The sequence below is a fragment of the Nasonia vitripennis genome, chromosome 4, assembly GCF_009193385.2.
Source record: "Nasonia vitripennis strain AsymCx chromosome 4, Nvit_psr_1.1, whole genome shotgun sequence".
Classification (NCBI taxonomy): Eukaryota; Metazoa; Arthropoda; class Insecta; order Hymenoptera; family Pteromalidae; genus Nasonia; species Nasonia vitripennis.
In genome coordinates, this window is record NC_045760.1 from 6,914,763 (window position 1) to 6,932,500 (window position 17,738).

Consider the following 17,738-nt stretch of genomic DNA (forward strand, 5'->3'; position numbering starts at 1 on the left):
AACTCTTTAAAACAAAATGATCTATAAATATTCTTAATATATAAATTTCTTATATTGAACTACTATTGTTGAATTATTTTTTAATCAATTTTATAAAAAATTATTCTAAAAGTAACAATGTCATACAATTTTTTACACAGGATTTATATTATACGTAGATTCGGAAAAGATCTTTCGAAAATCTTCGGAATCTAATCTTCTTTTTCGAATATTCATTCTTAGAAAATTATATAAATTTCCATCTTATAATTTAGTTTTAAAACATTTATGATACTATCAAACTAATAATAAAATATTCTTTGATTCTATCATCCATACAACCTTGACGTCTTTCTTCTTTTTTGGTCGAATACCAATTTGAGTCTTTTTGCACTAAAACATTTCTGTCTTGGATGTAAAACAAGAAGATCAAAGATTCTCTCCGTCTATGCATGAGTTTGGTCATCTTCTACGAAGTCAGCTGCCTCTTCTCTTGTCACGCACTCAACGTGAGAAACTTTATTTCTAAACTTAACTCCGTAAAATTTGTTTGCATGTTGCAACAATTCTGGTCTGTATACAACGAAAGTAATACGTTATTTATTATGTACACATCAAAATTTTAATATTAATTAGGCGATAAATTAAACAAACCTGAAAGTAGTTGTAATGAATTGAGCTTCTGAACTGAGTTCGTGGATCATATCGGCTACTGCTTTTCTATGCTGTGCGTCGAGAGCCTGGTCAATTTCGTCAAACAAATAAAATGGTGCTGGATCGCACTTTTGAATAGCAAAAATATTCGCTAATGCAACGAGAGACTTTTGGCCTCCCGACAACTGATTCATTTCTCTCATTTCGCCCTTGTGTCCCGTAAATGACACTCGAATACCTGCGAAGTAATTTGAATTTTGATATATATATATATATATATATGTGTGTGTGTGTGTGTGTGTGTGTGTGTGTGTGTGTGTGTGTGCGCATGTGTGTGTGTGTGTGATTAGAATATGTAATAATACTGCGTTGAACCGTTGTTCAATGGCTACGTACCAACTCCTATAAAACGATCTGAATCAGCAGTTTCTGTCATAGTCTCAGTACCGTCATCTTCGCCATCCGCAGTTTTCATTACTAATTGTGCATGTCCTGATGGTACAAGCTTTTTGAAAACTTCAGAAAAGTATTTGCTTACCTGGAAAAAAATCATAAATATTAGAAAACTATCTATTTGTGGATACAGAAAAATGTTATAAATATGCGAGATTTATTACTTGTTTGAAAGTAAATTGAATAGCTTCACATTTTCTTTGCTCAAGTACCATCATAAGTTCCTTAATTTTTTCATCAGCTCTATCCAGTTCCTCTTTTCTCTTGACAAGTTTTACCTTTTGTTCACTGAATGACATAAATTGGTCCAAAGCTTTTTTGTTCACGTGGCTGAAATAATGAAGCTTAAAATAGAATAATATTCTTAAACTAATAAATCATTACGTCAATTTAGCATTTCTTTTACCTGTATTTCTTCAAGTGACTATTTGCTTCTTCCATTTTTTTAAACAGTTGTTTGGTCGACATATTACTGAACTTTGTGTATGACTCTTTATTGGGCAGAGCACCAAGTTCAGTAATTTTTTGTGTAAGGTCCGTTATGTTTTGTTGCAGCATGTTCATTTTACTTGCTAACTTTTCAAAGTCTTTAGCGTCAGATTCCATTTTTTCTTGCGCCTCTTTTTCTTTTCCTCTCCACTTTTCAACTTCCAAAGCTTCTGCTTTTTGCTATACACACGACATAATGTCTTAAATAATAGAATTTACAGTTGAAAAAAATACGTGCATGAAATTCAGGAACTTACCTTTTTGGCCGCGGCAGCAACCTTTTCATTTTGGGCTTTGAATTCAGCTTGATTTTTTAATAATCGTTTTTCAATTTCACCTAACTGAGTATTTGCATTATCTAGTGCTCTTTGCCGATCTTCTACTGAGATCTCTTGCAAAGCTTGGACTAATTCATCTTTCCTACGAACTAAATTGTTTGTTAACAAATTTTCTAATTTATTTTTTTCAGCTTCGAGCTTCATTCTTTTAACAAAAGCTTCCTTGTTTTCTTTTGTCAAACGCCTTATAGAATCATTTAGTTGATCGACCTATAAAGTAAATGAACAAATAAAATATTTGTTGAATCATACTAAATGAAATATATTTAAGCAAACTGTTTACTTGGTGTTGATCTGCAACCGACAACTGTTCCATCAAATCTTGATGAAGTTCACTTTCCAAACCTTCCTTTGTAGCATACATAGCTTCTAAACTTGATTTACATTGTTGTAAACTTTTTTCTTTTGGTACCTTGTACCTTTCGATCGCGCTAAGCTCTTCTTTCATTATACGAATTTCACCTTTCATCTTATCGTATATGTCTCTGTTTTAAAAAAGTTATTCGTTAATGACAACATTTTTTAACTTTTTAGCTGTTAAAAAAATGGCCTACCTTGCTTTACTATTCTTTGTTTCTGTACGTTGCATCTCGCTTACATACGAACTGATGTTTCGATCAGCATTTCTAATTTCCTCTTTCAATGTGGCTAACTTCGTCTCTAAATCATTGATTTTAGCCATCAATTCAGACCTGTTCTTCTGGATTTCTAAGCGCGATCTCAAAGTATTGAAGTAACCTCCAGTTAGTGAACCCTTTGAAGATACTTGATCTCCTTCTAATGTTACACAATCGAGGCCAGAAGTACGAGCTAGAGTAGTTGCCGTTTCTAAATTACGGCAAATAAGAGTCTTTCCGAAAATGTACCTAAGTTACAAAACATATGCAATTGGTTATGAATGAAAATAATACTATTTTACAAAAAGCTCCTGATGCATATAAAGATTCAATTTACCTTAAAGCCTTGTCATATTTTTCATCGTATTCTAGTTTTTGTATCATTGGAATAGCATCGTCAGTTTTTGGATATTCAATGGGTCTTACATGCAGACGATTAAGTGGCATAAATGTTACTTCACCGGGTAATTTTTGGTTGTTCATTTCTTTAAGAATTTTAGTACCGAATTTGTCCGTTGCAACAATATGATGAAATAGACGATTACCAGCCGTTACCTCAACAGCCATATATACACTTTTGTCGCAGTTAAAATTTTCTATCACGGGACCATAATAACTACTCACTTCATTTGCCATATCAGGTCGTTGCCTGTCAGAACATTGAATAAAATGAATTAACTTTTATTTTGTAATAAATTATAGAAAATAATAATATCGAAATAAACTTACCTAAATGTATCGAGAACTCTGCGAACACTATCTCTACCATTAAGAATAGGTTTTCCAGCCATTGATCTCAGACTTTGGTCAGCTTTGGCCAAGTCTTCTTTCAATCCCGACAATTCAAGTTGAAAAATACTTTCTTGCCGGTATCTAGAAGTAAAAAAAAATTTGATTGTAAAATTCATGCAAACAAAATAGTAATACCAGTATCAAAAATGCTTACTGTTCCTTGCGTGTGGTTTGACATTGGTCCTTTAGTTTATTAAGGTCATAATACTGCTTATTATGTTCATCTACTGAAGTTTTCTGACGTTCCATTTCTCGCGTATCATCCCCTATTTTTTTCTCGAGATTAGCTCGCTTTTCTTCATCTCGTTTCAAATCTTCTGTAATTTTCTTTTCATGTTCTTCTTTGTCTTTTATCTGCTTATTCAGTTGTTTTAATTCTTGTTGAATCCAATTATCTCTTTCAGCCTATAGTAGTAATGATCATGTGATATAATTATATTTTTTTAATATTCATAGTAAAGTAAACATAAATAAAATATTTTGTAAATTTTACTTTAGTGGTAAATTGACTTCCTCTTCCTTGCTTAGCATATAATTCTTTCCGTTTTTGTTCTTTTAATGCTAACTCTCTTGTTATCTCCTCTTCTTTACGCTTCATTTCTTCATACTAAAAAATTAAAAAATGTTCAGTTTACAAGTAATTTAAGGAGCAAGATATAATTGCATACATTTTAAGATATTTACCAAGGGTTTGATATTTTCTAGTTCAGCTTCCTTTGCAGCAATTTGACACTTTAATTTGTCCAATTCTTCTTCAGCCCGTTTACGACTGTCATTGTCTCCCCTAACTTCCTCCATCAAATCATTTCTCGTAAATGTCAGCTTTGTCTTCTCTTTTAATAGTTGTTGCTGTTCAGCACTAGAATACGCGTGTATTATTTTCACATCGTTTTTACGTAAAAATTAAAACGTATTTAATAATTTACCTAAGTGTATCCCGTTCTTCCTTAGCAGTTTGAGCTTCTTTTTTTGCTTCCTTATGTTTTTTAGTAGCTTGTTTAACGCTCTCTTGAGCTTTTTGAACTTCTGCTGTTAGTTTAGCTTGTTCTTCGCCACTCCTTGTTCGAGAATCTTCTAGTTCTTCTAGTTTACGTTTGTTTTCTTTCAATTCACGTTCGTGAATAATATACTCAAGACTCCTTCGTTGTTTGTCCCACTTTTGATACTCCTTCAATTCTTCTTTTTCTTCTTCTAAAGTCTGCAACCTTTCCTCTAAAGGGTAAAAGTATACATATAAACATCTTATAATGGTAGATTTTAAAATTATACTGGGCAAAGAATATTCAACAAATACCTATAGTACGTAGAAATTCCTGAATTTTTTCAAGTTTTCCTTCAGTTTCTTTAAGAATAGCTTTTGATTCCTCTCTTCTATCATCATAGACTCTTGTTCCTGCCACTTCTCGCAACAACTTTAATCGCATAGAATCAGGTGCTGTTGCCATTTGATTGATCTAACAAATAATAAATCATTAATATTTAAGTTAATTACAAAAAACATAACAGTAGTACTCATTAAATTTAAAAATACCTTTCCCTGCTTAACAATGTAGTACGGATTGGATCTAGAAAAACCAGCTGATTCCAAAAGGTTCATCACATCACTTCTTGTTACAATTTTTTTATTAAGAAAATATTGGTCCTTTTTGGAACCAATTACTCTTCTCAAATAAACTTCATCCTTGTCAATCTATAACAATGTAATGTATGAGTAAACGGTATTTTGTAGCACATGAACTAGGAATAATATTTGTATACTAACGGGCAATCTTCCATCTGAATTATCAAAAATGATTTCTACATGAGCAGAAATCACCCGGGGTCCAGTTCCTTCATGAAGTAATCCCTGTCTCTGTTCAGGTCGTAGATGAGAAAACTCATCGCTCAGTACAAATTGGATGGCATAGAAGAAATTACTCTTTCCTGAACCATTTCTTCCAACTGAAAAAAACATTAATTTTGTTATTTGCATGTAAACCTGCAAATAATAAACAACTACTTATAGATAGTTAACGTACCGACTACATTGTGCCTAGGATCGAAAGGCTCTACAACAGTCTGTTCTCTGTACGATTTGAAGCCTTGAATAATAACCTACGAAAATTTTGAACGTTTTTAATAATATTGACACCTCGTACCTACACGTTTAACCACAATAAATATGATTCTTAGATTTATTTTCATTAAACATCAAGTTGTTATTTAGAGGTTAGGTTACTCTAATTCTACACAATGAACGAAATATTGAAGTGATAAATGAAGAATTGTATAGATATAAATAATTTAAACTATGTAATGTATTTGTTCGCGAATAAAAAGTGCAGATAATAATGGCAAACATTACTTTATTTTTATAACCATATTCATATTGTATACAATCAATAGAAAACGCAATAAAAGCCTGTACAATAATTAAGACGCGGCAGTTAAGCAACTTGCTTAAAATATAGTTTATTTCAACTAAAACAGTAGTATAAGAATTAACTGTTTATGGAAAAGGTAAGGAGGCAAAATATACATAAATGTTTAGAGACTTCTTTATAAACTAAGGAAAGATCTGTCAAAGATACAATGAAATTTCCAACGTACCTGTTTGATATACATGTTTTGCGTTCAATAAATTAAATGAGCATCGTTAACTATTAAATTATTGTATTGAACACGAGCCAGTTAATTGACAATCGCCGTTTATTTACTATTTATTACTACCGACTATAACGAGACCGCCATCAGAAAAATTATGACGCTGGCGTCGCGGACTTTCGCGGTTATTCGCTTCGTCGCTTTGTGTCCGTTATATACTTAGTAGTGACTCGTCAGTGTACCCAAAAAATCTTGTCCGGACGCGAAATGAGTTTGAAAGCTGCAGTAGGCCTTTTTCAGGCCCAACAACGAGAATGTAAGCTATACTTATTTTTAAGCGTGAATAGATCATAAGCGAATTAGAATGAATAATATCGGATTTAAAACATTTTTTTACTATCTAAAATCTGAAATGAATTTGAATTTTATCAAAACCAAATGATAAAATGTACGTATTATTATTTAAAAGAAAAATATTTATTTATACATTCAGAAATTCATTATACTAATTTTGAATAATATTTGATAAATATTCTTAAGCTCCATTATTATTAAGTTCTTTAATAACGATTTGCACATCTGATATTCGAAGATTATTATCGTAAATTCGAGAAAGAGATGTGACTATAAGATTATTCGTAATATCTTTTACTGCTATTGGTTGAGAGGTATGAAACGTAATGTTTTTCTTCCCTTGCAACAAATGAAATCCATTTTCAGAAAATCGTCCATTTATATTTCCTACTTCTAACCAAACAAATAATGCTAATTTTTCGGCAGTTACTTCTATTTGAAAATCAGTTTGGTTTTGTAATCGACTTGGAACGGCTTCTGGTTTAACTTTGATCTGAAAAAATTGAAAATAATTTAATTACTTGTATTCTTATGCAAAAAAGCTTATTATAAATGATTTAAAGTTTGTTCAACATACCTTAATAGAACCATCCGGTAAAGCAACCTTTTTCAATGGATATGGATATACATAATTTGATGGAGCTATTTTGTTGCTTTTAGCATCTTTCAGAATTAATTCAAGCATGCAGTTTTCTTTGGCTGTTGCTAAAGATCCACATCCAGCTCTTTCCAAAAAAACGTCTAGCCAGTACTGCCTTATGAGTCGTGATTCATTAGGTTTCTGCAATTTTAAAAATCAATGAACAAAATTTCTCGCAAAATAATTAAAAATAGTTTTTGTATTAGTTACATTTTTTACTTACTACTGTGATATTAGTTAGCTCAGTAGTGTGAATTGATTTTGCACTTTTCCACTCATAAACAATTATTTCTATAGTTAAATTTTCTAAAGTTTTTAATACATCTGATACAACATATAACAAAAGTTCATTAGCTTTAGTTAATCGTGATGTTATAATAATTGGAGAGAAAAAGTCTTTTACATAGTAATGTAACATCTTCCATCGACCACTAAAATCTGTGAATTGAATAAAGTAACATACATACATAAATTAAAATACTTATATAGCAAATTAAAACATAATTAATCATAATAGTTGAAAATTACCAATTGAAGACCAAGATGGGGCTTGCCAAACATCATTCAATTGCCAATATAGTGCACCCATTGTCATACCTTCGCCAACTTCGTTAAATAAGCTTTTCATTTGACGGTATGATTCTGTTTGTATTCTCATTGAAACTGCTTGAGTCACTTGACTCAGATATATATAATCCATTAATTCTCTTATTGTGTTATTACTTTTAGGTATTTCCAAGTTTTTAGAAATCAAGAGTTTCATGAAATTATACCCTTGAGGCAAGTGTTGGCGATGCTTCATAAAAGAACTGTCCAATTGCAAATCACTGATATTTTTAGTAGCTTGCATTATAGTGTAAATTGAAGGTAATGCTTGAAATCCATATTCAGATGCAAATCTTGTCACTGGATATTGATTGATATCCCAACTGTCCCTCAAGTAGTTGTAGTAATGAACTAAAATAAATTAAAAAAAATATGTATCAAAGATAAATGTTTGCTTTTTTAATAATTTAGAAAGGTCTTAACAATTGAAGACATTTCAATACTACTTTTTTTTTTAATAATCAAAGTGACAATACCATCTCCATAAATATTGGAATAAGGATTTGATCCTGTATAATTTTTTTCTTCACTATATAATCCATTACTTGGACTGGATACCACAAACGGATTTGTAAGATCAATGATTGTGGCTTCATTTTTAATTGTATCGACATAAAGTTTTACATAGTCATCTTTATAAATTTGTGCACTTCCAGTACCATACCAATTCCCATAAAGAGCAGCTTCATTCTCGTTATTTCCAGCCCATAAAACTATACTTGGGTGATGTTTTAATCGTCTCATATTTTGTCTAACTTCCTCTTTAACATTGTCAAGAAATTTTTTAGTAGTTGGGTACATATTACAAGCAAACATAAAATCTTGCCAAATCATGATTCCATACTCATCAGCTAAACTGTAAAAAAGATCTGATTCATAAACACCACCACCCCAAACCCTCAACATATTCATGTGCGTGTCTTTAGAAGATTTCAGTAAATATTGCAGAGTCTCTTTTCTTGATAAGTTTTCAGGAAATACACTTGAAGGAATCCAATTACTTCCTTTTGCAAAAATAGGTATATTATTGATTTTAAAATAAAAACTCATTCCTTTTTCCAGTCGATCCTGTACTAGCTCAACTGTTCTAAATCCAACTTTGATTTTTCTCTCTGTTACATCAGTATCAATTATTATTTTAACATCAAGTAAGTATAATTTTTGTTCGCCATATCCATTAGGCCACCACCTTTGAACTTTGTCCTAGAATCAAATTTTAATATAAATTTGTATATTCTACAATGTTATACTTGCATGATGAATTATTTGCAATATATTTACATCAGGTATATCTAATATCACAGTTGCTTTAGCGAGATTATTTCTAACTTTTAGATTTGTAAATAAACTATCATTCAAAAAAAGTTCTTCAAATTTGCAAATTATATGAGTGGGTTTATCGATAACTGTATTTTTTTTGCCAAAAGTTTCAAAAAATACTGTAATAACAATTTGCCACAAGTTACTTTTTTTATGCACATCAGTCGTAACTTCAGATACCAATGCATTCTGCACAGGTTGCAGTTCTACTTCCTTCCTATATAGAAATCATGTATTTTAATAATTACTTTTGAGCAGTCATAAATAATTAATATGACTATTAAGTCATATATATTTAAAGTATTATTCAATTGCAGTTTGTTATAATACCAGATACCCATAGATGGAAAAGCTGGACCCCAATCCCATCCGTAACTAGCTTGCATTTTTCGTATGTGGTTTACGTGACATTCTCCATTATATTCCTTTGGAACACACTTAGGTGGGACAACATATTCCAAACTTTGAATGTCATATAGATTTTCTGCAACTTTGACTGATGATTCAAAAACTATTTTCAATTCGTTGTTACCCAACTGTTAAAAATTAAAATGTGAATATATAATGAATTATCAAAAGATAATATGACATGTAATAATGATAATATTATAATATACCTTTAATTTTTGCTTAATATCAAAATTGTATTTTAGAAACATATTTGATGTTTTTCCAACTTCTTCATTATTAATATAAACTGTAGCAAACGTATCTAATCCATATAAAATAAGAACTACATAAGGTGCTTCAAAAAATGTATTATTCACTGAAACAAAAAATTAAACTATATATAATAAACAGTAGCAATATAAACATTGGATAATTTGAAAAAAAATTACCTTCAATGCTTTTTGTATAAGCAATGGATTTATTAGCTATCCATCTATTATTTACATCATTAAAACCTATTAAATTTTTTTCAATCAATTCAGCTCTTTCTAAATCACTATAAATACCACCTGGTATTTCAGCTGAGAATTTTATATCTATAGAAGAAGTATGACACAAAAATATTATTATATTTAAAATAGATACACCAGCATTTACTTTGCATAAGTATGCTGTATAAAGTATATTTTTACCTGTTGATACAACATAGCCCTTCCATTTCCCATTTAAAGAAATTGATATTGCATGGTGAATGCACATCAAAAAGTAAATTGTTAAAACATTAATGCAGTACATTTTTGTTCTCTAAATTGTTTTTCTGTTTCGTTATAATAACCTTATTAATATTTAGTATAAAGCTTTTTTTCTTAATCAATAAAAATAAGTTAACAAACTATTTTTATCTTCAAAATTGGTTGCAATAACATATTGAATAATAAAAACAGAATTAACTTCCTCAACAAAAGCAGTCTGGCTACTAAAAATTTGATTGTAATAATGCTTGTCTCTATACTACACTATAGCTAAATAAGTAGGTTGTTTACATGAAACACAGCACTTGATAAGATACATAATGACTTTATTTCGATAAAATAAATCTTGATTTTATTGATAAAAGAAATATGGATTGTTTTATAAGCAACAAGATAATTTTTAAAAAGTTGATAAAAATAAAACACATGTTTTAATAATTAATTATATTTGCAAAACATATTTTAAGAGTACAAAATTTGTTATCTTAAATCTAACAATTCCCTTTTCTTATGATTAAATAATAAAATATATAACTTGTTTAAACAACATTGTGATTTTGGCTGAAATAGCCAAATAGGAATTAGCTTTATATCTTTGACAGCAGTTAGAACAATGTTTTAAACATTATATTCTAGAATCACAAAACTTTTTACTTATTTTCTAGGTCAGTTTTTTATGTACACTGTACAACCTTAATAAGTTCAACTTCAGCATAAGTATTGCAGAGAAAACAGAAAAATTCGCTTAAAAACTTTTTTTAACATAGCTGTGATATGTACTAAGGAAAAGAAATTTTAATAAGTACAAATTATCTTTAGGCATCAAATTTTTTTAAATAGCAATAAATATTAGCAGTTATAATTAAGGCTATTTAAATGTATACTATATAAAAAATATAGTATCATTCGAATATATTTTACTGCAAGACTTAATCAAAGTTTACATTAATTTACATTTCAATAATAAATCTCAATCGATAATTCTATTATGCCATGCTTAAAAGAAGAGTGTTGACACACTTTTATTAGATATGATAAAATGTTTGTTACGTTCGTGTTTTGGTGATATTCCTCATGTTATTAAATGATAGATACCTAAAAAAGTGAAAGTATTTATTTTTTGCTTATGTTTAGAAATTATACTATACGACCTAATGAATTATTAATTACCATTAACTCTTTGATCTTCTGCTTTCTCCCTACATTTTGTCACATGCTCTTCATATCTTTTTCCATCAAGCGTGGTGTAATTATTACAAATCGTACATTCATAACTATTATCTTGTCTAGAATAACTTGTTGAAGGCTGGAAACTATATATGTCATTAGATTCTCCAGGAAACAAGTTACATTCTGAAGCATGACTCATAATCTGGTCATCTGGAAAAGGTTTTTGACAGATAGGACAGTTTTTTGTAACGATGTTACTGTGAGTTAATGTTATGTCATCATCATCATCGGCCTAAATTAAAATAAAAACGTGAATGTTAGTAAACTAAAAGTTGTTCAATTGATGACATCTCTTCACTTACTAATAATTGTTCCTCGTCCATTTCCTCATAGTTTCGTGGTATGTTGATGCTAAAATTTGACCTTGTTACCCGTTTTTGTGAACCCTGCAAAATATTGTGATAAAGTAATTCTTGTTCCTTTCTCTTCCTTTCTTTTTCCAAATGACGACTTCTTTCATCCTCTTGTTCTTGAAATCGTTTGGAAATAAGTTCATCCTTTTTTAATCTTTCATCGATTTCTTTTCGTTTTCGTGCTTCTTCTTCTGCTTTGATTTTTTGTTCAGTTGCAATCTTTTTATTCTCTAAATGTGATTGCGCTATATTTAATTTTTTTTGCATTCCTTTAGCATTTGGAAATGGTTTTATTTCATCTGTAATCTCTATGCAATCACTATCATTCATCTCATCAGGCTCATTATTTAGTAAATTACTGATTTCGTTATCATCTAGAGCATCAGAGTTATTCTTAGAAGTACTTTGTGATTGTGTGGAATTTTTTTTCCTATATCTTGGGCCTTTACAACTTTTTTTTGTTGGGTTTGGAGGAGTAATGCGTCTTGGATAGACTGCTTCATTTTCAACAGGATCTGGATTACTAGAAATTTTTGTTCTCTTAATCCTTTGTAACCTTTGTAAATCTGAATTATCAAAAAGTGAATCTGAGAAATCGTCAATTTGATTAACTTCAATCATTTCAACTGGATTGTTATTTTTATTTTCTTGACTTTCTCGAACTTTTTTTGGCACCTCCTCTGCCTTTTTTTCCTGTTGACATTTTCTTTTTTTTGTATTTGTTTTGACAAATTCCTCACTGCTACTTTCATCATTACTATGATTTTCTGTAGTAGCAGCAATATTGTTTAAGGCCTTACGTTTAGAACTGCGTTCCACGGTGTCCCTAACTGACACATCTGAGATATGGCTGCTGGAAGATGGTGTCTTTTCCACAAATGAATTTTTATCAGCTGGACTACTCCGCTTTCCAGAAACCTAGAGAAATGCCGAAATAAGAAAATTAGATATAGTGAAGAAAGCACACAGTAAGTTGATTTTCTAATAACTTCAATTTATTAACTTTACTTATGTATTTACAATCATCATATGATTCTCATGAAAACATTAATCATAAATAATTTCAAGATTGTTATATACAAATTACAAAATGCACATGGTAAAGTATTGGAATTTCAATGCAATATCTTGTCAAGTAATTTTAGAAAAAAATAGCAAACCTTGCTTTTAATAAATCATGTGCTTAAAAAAAAATACATTTTCAACAGTTATATTACAAAATCTTCTTTGTCAACATATGTATAAACATAACCAATAGAGTGAATAAATCAATACTAGCTTAGGTTATTGCATATAAATATAGATTCTTCAATTTTATATACAGTTTCATATATATGTTATTAGAAAAAAATAAAAACAAAAAAACAACGTTCAAATGCATATTTAGTAAAGCAATATATTTGAAATTTGAAAGATAATTTCATGAATTTTTTGTCTCTTAGAAATATCAGTCTTTTGAGTTGAAATGCATTATTTAAAATTTACTATTATGCAATAAATTTGAATTTAATCACAACGAAATAAAAAAATGTACATATTATTATTCAAAAGAAAAATATCAATTCATACATTCAGAAATTCGTCATACTAATTTTCATTTTTTTAACATTCAAATAAAATAGATATAATAATTAATAGAATAGATGTTGTAAACTTTTTATATAATAATTCAACAGTAGTATAAAATAATAGTTTTAAAAGGTTTATAAAAAAAAATATTATTGCACACAAATCTGAATGCAGATTATTAATATATTAAAACTATGTTTTTGTTCAAAATTTAAATTTCTGAATGTCTTTGAGAATGTTTTTTATCTTTATGAAGTATAACGAAACAGTTAGTTTTTTTTATATTGATGGTTCACTTTCCATCAAATTTATCTATAAGGAGGTACTTGCTTGGAGGTACCCACCTTAATGGGTGACCCCCATATAGTTTGGCTATCTGTAGCAATCATTTGTTCATGGAGACTGTCTAATTTTTCACTCATCTGTTGACACAAAGCATCAAATGTCTCATCATCCAGTGTTTCATTACTGTAAGGTAAGTATTCTTCTTCATGGTTGCGCACACGTTCTGATACTTTTAAAGGAACCTCATCATCTTCTAAAAATTGCAAGGGATCTAATCTCCATCTTTCCAAGTTTAATTTTCTTATTGCTGCAGGATTTGGTTTCTTTGCTTCTCGCGGGCGAAGTACTCTTGTTGTTGAAGTATTGTCATAGGGGTTACTTTTTAAATTAGATTTACTTCCTAGTTGTGGATAATCATCATTACTGATATTGGAATTATTTTCGAAAATGGATTCATCATGACTGTCATTTTCATTGTTTAAATTTTTCCCATAAGTTTTATTTGAGGTTGGATCTGGACTTTGTTCTCTGCTATTGAAATCTTCATTAGAAGTAGATGCTGTAGGTAAATTACTATTAGTTACAGCTTGTCTGTATGAAAAACTTGGTGGAGGCCTATTTATATCTGATGTCTGCGAGCTGTTTTGTGACGATTTGGATTCACTTAAAGATGGTGAAGGTGATACAGTTTCTGTCTACAATAAAGTGTAAAAATTAGATTAATAAACAAGATAATAAATTTTAGTAAAACTAATATTTAACTTAATTTTGTAATACTTACATTTTGTGAATTGTTTTCTTTGGTTTTTTTTAGCTCGTTCATAATCATTTTCATTTCATCGACACTGATCCCATCATAAAAAAATTCACATTTACTACCTGTAAAAAAACAGTAATTTTTGTAACTTCAACAAAACTTTAACAAAAAACTCAATTCTTGCCTTGATAAAAAATATAGCAAACAATATTTAATGCTCATGTATTAACTACAATACTAATTACATAAACAAATAGTCAAACTTCATACTTATGAGTTCATTCCTCAGCTCCTCCTCTTCCTGCTCTTCCTTTGTGAGGGGCACGTTCGACTTCTTGCTTCCGGAAGCCATTTCTCCTGGTGACCGATTGCTCGCCGTCGTCGAATTATTATTTCGTTATCCTTTACAAGCTCGAAAGGAAAAAATAGAACAGCCAACACGCGAAACGTGCGGCCGGTATATGTGTAAACTAAACTATACCGTCGTAAACAATGTATCTCTTGACTTGATGCACCAATATTTGCGACGTTTTGAGCTGCATAACTCTAATCTCGTAAGCAACTTACGCGTATCTATAACCGTTAACGCGAATGTGTGTATTCCACTGAACAGACACGACCATGAGAGGAAAATGAAGAAAGCCTTCTTTCGCTTTTATTTTTTTCACACGAGCAACAAAACAAAAATGAAATGGAGACTTGTAGGTTGTGCCTCTGCGCGTGGCGGGGCGAGTTCTCACTTTCGCGACGAGCTATATTTGCATTTATAGATTTGTCCACTTGTCGTTGTCGATGATTGGCCCGAGCTGAAGAAGTTTTGAAGATCGACTTTGAGGGATTTGGCGCCAAAACGTGTAGTTGGTGTTGCGGCGTGGAATTACGTACGAACTTATTCGTGCATATAAGGGCTCGCAAGTGCTACTGTTTTTACTACTTGGAGTCAATAACCCAAAAAGGAAGAAAAAGGAGTGCGATTATTTTCCAATTATTCAGGTTGTATTATTGTTGATTTCTAATAATGAGTGATAATCTAGTTAAAAAAGTTCATGCAGCGTTCGACTTGTACGGGCTATCAATAACAAAGTAATAAATACATTTAAATTTTTTATTATTGTTCTAAATTTGTAGAATTTGCTAATGTATTGATATAATAATTGGTTTTAAGGAAACTGTGTGCTACGATAGCAAAGCATTTACAAAATAATCCAGATTTGGATCCAAAGAGTTGGCTAACTAAAGTTGTGGAACAGATACTGACTCAAAATTTACCAACAGCTCAGGTTGAACTGGAAAATATAAAACAGGCCCTGAAGGAATGTGTTAAACCAGAGAGCACATTGAAAGAATCAGAGTCTGTTCTTAATGTTATAGACGTTTTCACAGTACCAAAAGTTGTATATGATCTGAATAAAAAGAAGTATGTCTTACAAAAGATTAACGAAGAGTTGTTTCCTGATGCCAAGTACAAATCGTTAGTATTTAAAGAACGTTTAGATTTGCTGTGGTACAGAACATTGAAACATGCTACATTTGCTCCATCTAAATTTGGAAAAACTGAAGAAAACAAATTACAGTTAGTTCCAATAGAATACCTACTTAGCGAGTCCAAAACAAAAGATGTTTGCGTCATGGGTCTGTTGGCTCAGCTCAAAGAGGGACAATACTATCTAGAAGATTATGGTGGATCAGTCAAGATAAATCTTAAAGATGCCATATCCTTTAATGCTATATTTTTTAAATCTATTTATTATAATAATTCATAAAGTATTTTCAGAGCTATTACAACTTAATTTAATGTAAATAAAAATGTATATTTCCTTAATTTAAAAACACTTCTACAGTTCTAGTTTGATTATGGAAGGTTCCATTGTTGTGGCAAAAGGAAGATATATTGATGGGGTTTTACGAGTTGAAAATATTGACTTTCCCCCACCAGAAGTTTCAGAAAGTAGCCGTGCCAACTTTGGAGATGCTAACACTTTTGGCGGATCACACCCTATATTACTCAAGTTATCAGAAAAATTAAAGGCATATGAAGATGCAAATAAAGCAAATTTCCTTATCTTTGTTTCAGAATTTTGGGTAGACAATGAAGCTATACTGAACAAATTTAAAGTTTGCATGTCTGGCTATTCTGATACACCTCCAGTTGCATTTGTGATTTGTGGGCATTTCTTAAGTTCTCCAGCAAGTATGGACAGTGTTAAAAAATTAAAAGAAGGCTTTAAAAAACTAGCTGGCATGATTACAGAATTCCCTTTAATACATCAACACACAGAATTTATATTTGTACCTGGTCCTTTTGATCTTAGTGCTCCAAAAATTTTACCTAGGCCTCCTTTGCCAAAGTATATAATGGAAGATTTTATGAAAGTTGTTCCAAAAACGCGTTTAGCTACAAATCCGTGCAGAATACAATATTGCACAAAAGAAATCGTTGTTTTCAGAGAAAACATGCTGTCCAAGTTATCCAGGAATACATTGTACTATCCAAAAACAGAAATAGATGAAAATGGTGAAGATAGAGGACAAAAGGTTTATGAATCGGTAAGAATTCGAGTAGTTAAAATTCTTATTTATGAAATATACAAAAACACTAATTTTTTTATTATTTCAGTTCGCTCGGTCAATAATTCGTCAATCGCATTTAGCTCCACTGCTGTTTTCAGTTATTCCTGTATATTGGCAATATGACCAAGCGTTACAGCTTTATCCAACTCCAGACGTTATTGTTGCCGCCGACGATTTTCAACCATACAAAACTACTTATTACAATTGTCAAGTGATTAATCCTGGACCATTTATAAAAAGCAATTTTTCTTTTAAAGTGTATGTTCCATACGAAAACGTAGTAGAAGATTGCGATATACCTGACGATGAAAACTGAGTTTAAGCAAAAATGCTTGAAATGTATCATTATAAAGCAATGTAAATAGTTTTATATTATTAGTATTTATAAGATTTAAATTTTAAATCGTTCAAATAACGTGTACAGTGTATTTATTAAAAAAATATATATGTATATAATTTCACTTGTTGATTGCAGTTTGATTTGATTATTCAAAATTGGTGTAAGCAATTAACAAAAAATTTAATAACTTGCACAGTGAGGAATTTTAAGAGGAAAAAGGTTTGTTTAAAATCAATCAGTGTACTTGATTTTTAAAAATAATTTTATCAGAATTCAAATTAATAGAGTATATGTGACAAAACAATTATTACTTTTAAATACTATATGTACAACAATATTATTTGACTTTTAACATAACAAGCACAAAGTCGATTCAGATATAATGGCTAAGATACAATCAGACCCAACTTTATAATTATAATAATTTTTACTACTTGCAATAATTTTGAAAATTATTTAATTTCATTTGATAAAAATATATCGAAAGATAGAACCGACTTTCCTGAGTAATTACTGAGTTACGTATCACAATTTATGCATACCGAGGCACTTGTAAACCATGCGGTATTATGTTCAATTTTGATTACACAACTCTGCAACATTAACTCTATGTTATAATTTATATGTACGTTAAGAAAATTGAAGAGTTTTTCTTTCTTAACCGTT

At 30.3% G+C, this 17,738-nt stretch overlaps 5 protein-coding genes and 1 long non-coding RNA gene across 8 annotated transcripts in view; 2 read left to right on the forward strand and 4 right to left on the reverse strand.

Moving 5' to 3' along the window:
• Window positions 1–76: 76 nt before the first annotated feature.
• Window positions 77–6,073, reverse strand: Smc3 (structural maintenance of chromosomes 3). Its single transcript, NM_001161472.1, has 19 exons — window positions 5,912–6,073; window positions 5,341–5,416; window positions 5,085–5,263; window positions 4,854–5,012; window positions 4,617–4,776; window positions 4,249–4,534; window positions 4,007–4,181; window positions 3,816–3,929; window positions 3,477–3,727; window positions 3,260–3,403; window positions 2,868–3,179; window positions 2,468–2,779; window positions 2,197–2,398; window positions 1,833–2,123; window positions 1,493–1,755; window positions 1,251–1,416; window positions 1,030–1,171; window positions 634–871; window positions 77–552 (listed from the first exon to the last, which is right to left on the reverse strand). Exons 1-19 carry the CDS (start codon window positions 5,924–5,926, stop codon window positions 426–428), a joined length of 3,612 nt encoding a protein of 1,203 aa, NP_001154944.1. The 5' UTR covers window positions 5,927–6,073; the 3' UTR covers window positions 77–425.
• Window positions 5,964–7,893, forward strand: LOC107981029. The gene is made up of 3 exons (XR_001729106.3): window positions 5,964–6,221; window positions 7,417–7,533; window positions 7,629–7,893. It is a non-coding gene; the product is annotated as an uncharacterized LOC107981029 (long non-coding RNA).
• LOC100119202 (beta-mannosidase) lies at window positions 6,348–10,255 on the reverse strand. The gene is made up of 10 exons (XM_031929681.2): window positions 9,908–10,255; window positions 9,665–9,811; window positions 9,443–9,591; window positions 9,156–9,361; window positions 8,787–9,042; window positions 7,982–8,708; window positions 7,428–7,856; window positions 7,123–7,337; window positions 6,837–7,040; window positions 6,348–6,752 (listed from the first exon to the last, which is right to left on the reverse strand). The coding sequence occupies exons 1-10, from the start codon at window positions 10,008–10,010 to the stop codon at window positions 6,441–6,443; spliced, it is 2,748 nt and encodes a 915-aa protein (XP_031785541.1). The 5' UTR covers window positions 10,011–10,255; the 3' UTR covers window positions 6,348–6,440.
• A 366-nt stretch (window positions 10,256–10,621) lies between these two features.
• LOC103315962 (titin homolog) lies at window positions 10,622–14,902 on the reverse strand. The gene is made up of 6 exons (XM_008207227.3): window positions 14,432–14,902; window positions 14,186–14,283; window positions 13,464–14,099; window positions 11,500–12,468; window positions 11,138–11,429; window positions 10,622–11,062 (listed from the first exon to the last, which is right to left on the reverse strand). The coding sequence occupies exons 1-6, from the start codon at window positions 14,511–14,513 to the stop codon at window positions 11,040–11,042; spliced, it is 2,100 nt and encodes a 699-aa protein (XP_008205449.1). The 5' UTR covers window positions 14,514–14,902; the 3' UTR covers window positions 10,622–11,039.
• A 125-nt stretch (window positions 14,903–15,027) lies between these two features.
• The window catches only part of LOC100119162 (DNA polymerase epsilon subunit 2), a 2,831-nt gene continuing 120 nt past the window's right edge, over window positions 15,028–17,738 (forward strand). Inside the window, exons 1-4 of the mRNA XM_008207228.4 lie at window positions 15,028–15,244; window positions 15,327–15,873; window positions 15,995–16,708; window positions 16,779–17,738. The exon at window positions 16,779–17,738 is cut by the window's right edge and continues 120 nt beyond it. Of these exons, the coding sequence (XP_008205450.1) occupies window positions 15,180–15,244; window positions 15,327–15,873; window positions 15,995–16,708; window positions 16,779–17,048 (1,596 nt within the window). The 5' untranslated portion in view covers window positions 15,028–15,179 and the 3' untranslated portion in view covers window positions 17,049–17,738. The remainder of the gene's footprint in view (window positions 15,245–15,326; window positions 15,874–15,994; window positions 16,709–16,778) is intronic.
• Window positions 17,317–17,738, reverse strand: part of LOC100119129 (egl nine homolog 1) — a 10,626-nt gene continuing 10,204 nt past the window's right edge. For all 3 annotated transcript variants that reach the window (XR_004227565.2, XM_031929690.1, XM_032599754.1), the window contains one exon: window positions 17,317–17,738. This exon is cut by the window's right edge and continues 377 nt beyond it. The gene's annotated coding sequence lies outside the window, so the exon portion shown is untranslated.